At 39.8% G+C, this 8,431-nt stretch overlaps 1 protein-coding gene across 1 annotated transcript; it reads left to right on the top strand.

Moving 5' to 3' along the window:
* Positions 1–800: 800 nt before the first annotated feature.
* On the top strand, positions 801–2,298 carry c1ql2 (complement component 1, q subcomponent-like 2). The gene is made up of 2 exons (XM_059966046.1): positions 801–1,388; positions 2,119–2,298. The coding sequence occupies exons 1-2, from the start codon at positions 807–809 to the stop codon at positions 2,296–2,298; spliced, it is 762 nt and encodes a 253-aa protein (XP_059822029.1). The 5' UTR covers positions 801–806.
* The last annotated feature ends 6,133 nt before the right edge of the window (positions 2,299–8,431 follow it).

Here is an 8,431-nt window from a genome sequence, read left to right as displayed (position 1 = left end):
CTTCAACTCGCTAAATTGTTTACATTTTTGCCAATACTTTAAATGTACTCCGGCCCTCTTCCCTCCGCTGTCACCAACTCAGCTTCTGGCCTGTTTGTCTTTTAACTTTATCAAGCTTTGCTATTTAATTAATTTGCATTGCATTTTAAAAGTATAGACTATTTTAATATTCACAACTCATGGCTTATTTTGATTGGCATCACTGTCAAGAAAAAAATGCCGTGTCTGTTGAAAATATCCTTCAGCCACTCGATTAAAAGCGCCTCCCTGTATTCTCTGTAGCGCGAAAATATCAGTTATTTTATAGGCTGCCTGAAAACTTCCAAAGGACGCATGTGTTTGTGAAACTTTCGGCATCGCAAAATATCCTCAAGCTGGCACTGTTAAACTATTTAAAAAAAACACGATGTGAATATTGATCCGTGAGTAACTCACGTTGCATTTGGCATTGCCCCGGCCCCATTACGTCAGTGGGCTTTGTTGCAGTCCAGGGGCTGTGATTGCTGCAGGTGTCTGTTGAAAGCGCTTGTAGCTGCCAGCAGATATCAGGATGAGTAGAAGTCGCTGAAGCTAATCGAGATTGGCAGTACTGTCATCGCCCGTGGAGCTCCGAGCTTTCTGTTAAGATAAGTCATTCTCTCCCCCTTACAATTTACGGCGTTACGCAGACACTCGCTGTTGTTCCTTTGGAAGAATATAGAGACACATTAGCTTCCAACATTACTTCAAAAAGTAAAGAGTTGCTGGATTCGGCTTCTCGGATTCTCCGAAGAAAGCGTCTGGTCGCGGCGCTGGTGAGCGTCGTCATGGTGCTGATGCTGCTTGTAGCCATCCCACTTGTGGTCCAGAGCACCAACGCTGCCGCTCACTATGAGATGCTGGGGACTTGCAGGATGATCTGCGATCCCTACAACCCGAAACACAGCAACACGGCCGTGGAGGTCATGCAGGATCTTAACGTCATCCCTCCACCGCCCTTCATCCAAGGGCCGAAAGGAGAACCCGGACGGGCGGGGAAACCCGGGCCGAGGGGTCCTCCGGGTGAGCCCGGGCCACCGGGGCCCAGAGGGCCACCGGGAGAGAAGGGCGATCTGGTCAAGGCGGGCTTGCCGGCGCTGACTGCCTCAGGGGGGCCAGTAACAGGAGCGCTGAGCGCCACCGCTTTCAGCAGCCCGAAGATCGCCTTTTACGTTGGCTTGAAAAGTCCGCACGAAGGATACGAAGTCCTGAAGTTTGACGACGTGGTCACGAATTTGGGAAACTACTACGACTCCAGCACTGGGAAGTTTACGTGCGCTGTACCTGGGATCTATTTCTTCACGTACCACGTCCTGATGAGAGGAGGTGACGGGACCAGCATGTGGGCAGACCTCTGCAAGAACGGCCAGGTGAGTGGGAGCCTGTTCCTATCCTACGAACCACACCAGGCGTGGCTGGTCTTTTCCTTTGCTTTCATGGTTTCAAAGACACTGAACCCAAACCAGAAACACGGTTTCCCATGAAAAGACCCAGGAAAACAGTTGTTCAATTTAAGTTAGGGTCAAATAAATTGTCATACCACTTTTAGATATGGAATAAAGTGCATCATTAACCCCAAATTTCATGATGGTTTATTTTTAAAAAGAGCATGGTTATTTTTAGTTAAATTATCCGCCTTTTATATTAACACAGAACCGAGCGGTTACTCAAAGTGTATTATCAGAGTGCATTCGTGTCACCTCATACCTGCGGGCGTACTCAACAGATCTATAGAATAGTTACTGTAAACGGGATCAATGAAAGATCAGCCAAAGTGCAGAAGACAACAAACTGTGCAAATGCAGATATAAGTAAATAGCAACAACTAAAGAGAACACGAAAAAAAGAGTCCTCAAAGTGAGCTCATTGGTTGTGGGAACATCTCAATAGATGAGTGTAATTATCCCTGTTTGTTCAAGAGCCTCATGTTTGAGGGCAGCTTTAGAGGCGAAATAATGGCATTACTACCGCATAAGACTGTTTCCTCAGCTTGGAGCACAGTGATCGGTGCATCCGCTGAAACGAGGAGGTTCTGAGACGCCGTTCGCGTGAGGATTACTTGAAGCGATCAATTGCCCTTTTCTTTTTTCCTCTGTTTAGGTTCGCGCCAGTGCGATTGCTCAGGACGCGGACCAGAACTACGACTACGCCAGTAACAGTGTGGTTCTTCACCTGGACACTGGAGATGAGATCTATATCAAACTAGACGGCGGGAAAGCACACGGCGGCAACAATAACAAATACAGCACGTTCTCCGGGTTCATTTTATATCCAGATTAAATAATAGCCGAGACATTCAGAATATAGCTTAGGTGTTAGTTAAAGACGCTTGTATGTCAGTGTTAGTTTTCTGTGATTATTTTATTTTCATTTCAAACTTTTTGTACTGAATGCGTGCGTGTGGACAATTCGAATTTTGCGTATTGGTAAGTTTGCTTGGCACATGACGTATTGGTCTGTAACAATATTTTACATCAGGCTTATATGAACACCTCATGGGAATTTGCAGTAAAAATTGGATTTTCTTTCCAGGTTTTGAGTAATGTGAAATGGCACATAAGGTATGGTGGCCTTTGTATATGCAATGCTTTTTTTAGTAGTTACATCCTAACCTTACGATGCACTCTTCCACGATTCAATGTCACTTTTCACGGGATCTTCTTCCGATCCTTTAAATGTATTGAATGTAGGTGAGTACCTTGTGTAACACCAGAAACACATTTATTGGTGGAGCAGGTTGGAATGAGGAGAATGGTCTACTTTTGCACCTATGGGATTCTTATGTTGTCTTAACATTGTTACTACAATTCTAACTTGTTACTATAAGTTCTACAGTTTTTTTTCACCATTTAGTCAGGAGGGTTTTGTTATTCATAAATATATGGAAGTTCAATGTTCAAAGTAAATTTATGATCAAAGTACACATATGCCACCATATACAACCCTGAGATTCATTTTCTGACGGGCATACTCAATAAATACATAATATAATCAATGAAAGACCGCATTCAACAGGGCAGGCAACCTGTAAGCAAAAGACAACAAATACAAAAGACTAAAGAGAAAATAATAAATAAGCAATAAATAATGAGAACAACAGATGAAGAGCCCTTGAAAATTATTCCATAGGTTATGGGAACAGTTCAGAGATGGGGCAAGTGAAATTACCCCATCGGGTTCAGAAGCCTGATGGCTGAGAGGTGGTAACTCTTCCTGAACTTGGTGGTGTGGGTCCTGAGGTTCCTGTACCTTCTTCCTAATGCCAGCAGCATAAAGAGTCCATGACCTGGGTAGTGGAGATTAGAAAATTGTACTGCTCCCACTCCAAGGGCTGACAAAATATCTCTATACAGATATTACTCATTTTTCAACAGAGCTTTCCCTTTTTGTGTTCATAGGTGTCACTTGCACACAGACCTTATAAATGACTTCTAGCTAAATATTTTATTAATCAAATTAGATTTTACCAGGTGACTAAATTGGGACTAATGTAATGATGTCAATGCCAAATAAAAGTCATGACCACATTGATGTTTTTGGGAATTTTCAACAGATGCTCTTTTCGTTGAACTTTGAGATACGTTCATTGCAATTTATCTATATAAAGCTAATATTGCTAGTGTTACAAGAAAGAGTGAAGTTTAGCTTGCATTCCCTTTTCATGTGTTTTTAATGTAAAATTAGCTAACGTGTACAACAACTTGTACTGTTGATTGCCGCCATTTGTTTGATGCATGTACACGCATAAATGCAACTTTGATCATGTAAGAATTTGTCTGCATCATGCCCTGATAATCTAAAATTAGCATTTGTTTGTGTAAATTGAAATAAAGTTGTACATATTTTAATTAGTGAATAGTTCTTCTAATATATCTATCTTAGTGAATGGGGGTTTCTCTTTAAGATGGTTAGCATCAACTGCATTTTCACTGAGTTTTAAATTCTTGCTTAAAAGTGTTATTTGGCTAGGGAAAACAGTAAAATACCGATGTTTCAAGTGTCAAGAATAAATATTAGGATGTAAGGCATCTTTTTCTGGGACAGAACAAACACCGAAGTTTACTTTATTCTATGTAAAGGAAAACTGTTTGTACTTTTAACAAAGACTCGAATAATCCCTGTGGTGAAATGGCAATGAAGATTCATTGCAAGGGAATATGCATTCACATTAAAAATACAAATTTCATCCTGAGGTCTGAAATCTGTATTCCTGACTATAGGCAGTTTCCTCTAATTTTCATTCACCGTTGTATATATGTCCAGAACTGTCAAGACCTAAATGATGATGGATTGATGAAGCTTGTGTAAGAGGAGAGTTGTGTGACAGCTCACCCTGACAGTGATATATGTATCCTCACATTATCAATGTCATGCCGGGGATTTAGGAAAGCTTGCAGAGCAACCCACTTTCTACTCGCTGTCATGTTGCTAATTATCACATCGGATAACATTCACAAAGACATATTGCTGGTGACAATGACAGCAGACGCAATCGATAAAAAGATGAATCAATTTAAGACATAGTTTAGATCCTTCTTAAATGTTTCTTTCATAGTTACTACATTAAAACACTAAATTGCAGTATCTGCCACATTAATTATATATAAAATGCAGTTGAGGAGCTGTCAGGACTTTTTAATCAATATGCCAAATTGATTGACTACAATCTTCCGAGACTTTTCAGGTTGTCAAAAAGAGTAGCCCGAAGCATTATTGTTGAACCTAGAAAGTTAATTAAATAAACTTAAAGTAATAACCCAGTTTATTTTATTAGATTTTTTGGAGCAACCATACTGATGAATAAGTAATTATTAGCATTGATTTATGATTAATAGTTCTGATGACTTTAGAACAGGACTTCAAATCGATAATTTTAGGTTTAATTAAGGGAAGAAAATGATAGGTTGATTGGAGTGCAATATTTTCTTTATCCAACATTGAACCAAATTTTATCTTACTGGAAGATAAAGTGAAGTATCCTTTTCCATTGTGGTTTATCACTTCTTCTCCTCCCTGGACAACATGTTCCACCATGAAGGCTGTACACAGTCTGATGAATGGACCACATTGGTTGCACATTTATCACCAAACTCTTGTAACAAGTAATCTAGTCTGAGCTCCATCATGCCAGGATCTCAAGCAGGAGGAAAGAAGAAAGGTTTTAAAGATATTCGTGAAGAATTAATGAAAACATGGAACCTCCCCAGCAATCTATAGGAATTCCTGGCCTATGATGACTCAAGACAGAGAAGTAACATCTGGAAAGATATAGAGAAATTTACATCTCTTCATTTTGAGCAAGGGAAACCCTGCAAAAACCTAAACCTCTGTGGCTCCCTTGAAACTGAATCCTCAACTACATCGTCAGATGACCATAGCCAATGTGAATTTGTGTTAACACCTCTTCCTTGCTGATGATGACTCAGATGAACATTAATAGTTGTGTGCTTAACCTTTTGCACTACTCTTGCTACTCTCATGGCTGTGCATCTAGGCATAACTCAAACACCATCTATAAATTTGCCAATGATACCACTGTGTTGATTGAATCTCAGGTTGCAATTATACTTGTAGGAGTCAGGTAGGACAGCTCATTAAGTGTTATTGCAGCAACAATTCTTACTCAGCATCAGCAAGTCCAAGGAAACAATTGTGGACCAGGAAATGAAAAGTTTGAGAACACCTGTCCTCACAGAGGTTAGTGGTAAAAAGCATGAGCAGTTTCCAGTGGAACCCAGCAGGCCTGGCAGCAGCTATGGAATAGAGTAAAGAGTCGACGTTGTTGGGCCGAGACCCTTCATCGGGACTGATGGAGGGTCTTGGCCTGAAACGTTAACTCTTTACTCTTTACCATAGATGCTGCTTGGCCTGTTGAGTTCTTCCAGCATTTTGTGCGTGTTGCTTGGATTTCCAGCATCTGCAGATTTTCTTGTGTTTGAGCAACTTTCAAATCCCGGTCAACAACTCTGAGGAAATATCCTGGGACCAGTACATTTTTGAAATTGTGAAGAAGACAGACCAGCGGCTCTATTTTATTTGAAGTTCAAGAAGATTTGGTACGTCACCAATAACACTTATACATTGCTATAAATGTATGGTGGAGAGCATTCTGACTGGCTGCATCATATCCTGGTATTTCTGCTCCAATGCACAGGATCAGAAGGGTTATACACTCAGCCAACTCTACCACAGGAAAAACCCTCTCCACCAGCATTGACATCTTCAAGAGGCAGTGTCTTAAGAAGGCTGTATCTTTTGTTAAGGAACCTCACCATTCAGGATATATCTTCTCATTGCTACCATCAAGAGGAGGTACAGAAACCAGAAGACCTGCCCCATAGTGATTTAGAAACAGTTTCTTACACTCCTCTATCAGATTTCTGAACAGTTCATGGACCCATCAACACTACCGTGTTATTCCTTTTTTTGGCAGTATTTACTTATTTTAGTAATGTACAGTTTTTATGCTTTTGCACCGTACTGCTGCCATATCACATGTCAATGATAATAAACCTGATTCTGAAACAAGGAGATTTGTTGAATTACTTGAGAGGAAGTTCTTTGGAAGGGTCAGATCTTCACAAGTTAAAGTTAAATGTGGAATATGACATGTACTGTACATTCCAAATATTATGTTGAATGAATTCTCTGTTAAAATTTACTGCTGACTCCACCCATCTTAGTAGTCACCTGTTCACCAAATGGCCACTGGGAAGATGCTAAAAGCCCACCACCGCCAGGACTACACATCATTTCTGAAGCTTCCTTCCTGTAGCTATCCTGTTTCTCAACAAAGCTCACTCAAGTGTAAAACTCCAACTATCCCTGCAAAACATCCATTACATGGTCCTTCCTGCTCTCCTTGTTCTGTTGATAATTACTGAGTCTATTCATATGTTCACATTTATTTAAGTTTGATTATTGACATTTGAGCATGTGACCATTCTGGTCATTGTTAATTGCTCAAGGCTGTTTGTGCTATTGTCTTGTAAGTTGTTAGCTGCTATTGTGTTGTCTGTTAAGGTATTGTCCTGTGTTTTTTATGCTTGACACTGAACCACACTCAATTCCAGCATGTTTCACATACTGGCAATAAAGTGATTCTGATTCTGAGAGGCTGATAGAGTCAGAGACTCTCAGAGCATCTAAGAAGAATTTAGATAAGCATTTAAATCAGCAAGGCATAGAAAGTTACAGACCAGGTACTGTAGTTGGTGGTTAATCAAATGGCCTATTTCTCTGCTGTATGAATCTAAAATGACAGAATTCTTTTCTCTTATCCTATTGCCTATTGTAAATCATTAATAAAAATACTAAACCAAATTTGTAATATTTGGTAAATTTCTAAGATAAAGAAAACCCAACTCATATCTTGCTTTAAACAGTAATAAGGACTTTTGAAATTATTCAGTGCAATTTACAAATACTAATTTTTAAAAATATTGATATGTGACCACTGTGTCCTCCAGAAAGTGAAGATATATTGCCTTCAGTATATATTGCCAAATTGAAAGAAAATGTGTCCATGCATTGAAAATGTCAGTTTAACCAATGTCTAGAGTTCAAGACATCTAAACGGTGCTTGTTGACCTGGATGTTGGATTATTTGTTATTTCTGAGAATGTCAAGCCTTCAAGATATGGATGAAAAGAAATGAACATGACTTGCTGAAATGTTACGACTGTCAGAATTGTATGGGAGCTTCAGGTATCTTGCTTTCACAGCTTAAACATGTCTGATTTATATGCACTGATACAAAGATCAAAAGCCTTTGATGACAACCCTCCTGCAAAGATCCTTCTTAGAAAATGTGGCATTTACCTGCTGATAACGCTCAGTAAGAATTGCTATCCTCTTCAATGCTCTCCAAGCTCCTTGCTGGTAGAAGCAATTTGTTGCAATCATGGGCTATACAAACCTAAAGTCTTTGTCACTGAAAATGACAGAAGGAAGCAGCCACAAACAAATGCTTCTGCTTACAGGTTCTCCCCTGTGTCATGTAACACCCTGACTTGCTGCTCCTTTGACATCCCTGGAGTCAGATTTTGGAACTTCCAGACAAACAAGTTGTGAGAATACCCACCCACTCAATGATTCAGTTTTTCTCTTCTGCCATCTTAGATTTAGATTTTTTTTTATATTTCTTAGATCTCTCTCTCTCTCTCTCTCTCTCTCTCTCTCTCCATTCTTGAATCTACGTCCCAGAATCTATTGAGTTTTGGAAGACGGTTACGAGAAGTGATCTTCATCACTATGTCCCTTTTCTTTCAAACCTTCGGAAGGTAGAACACTGAGTTCATCGTATTTATCAACTTCAGCCTCATTTACCTGAAATCTATGCTGATACTAATTTCTTTAACAAAGGCTACATTTACAAAGACTATTTTTTCTTCAGTATCTCTAGGATCATTTT

This window comes from Hypanus sabinus, chromosome 4, assembly GCF_030144855.1.
Source record: "Hypanus sabinus isolate sHypSab1 chromosome 4, sHypSab1.hap1, whole genome shotgun sequence".
Taxonomy (NCBI): domain Eukaryota; kingdom Metazoa; phylum Chordata; class Chondrichthyes; order Myliobatiformes; family Dasyatidae; genus Hypanus; species Hypanus sabinus.
This window is presented reverse-complemented; position numbering and strand designations above follow the sequence as displayed.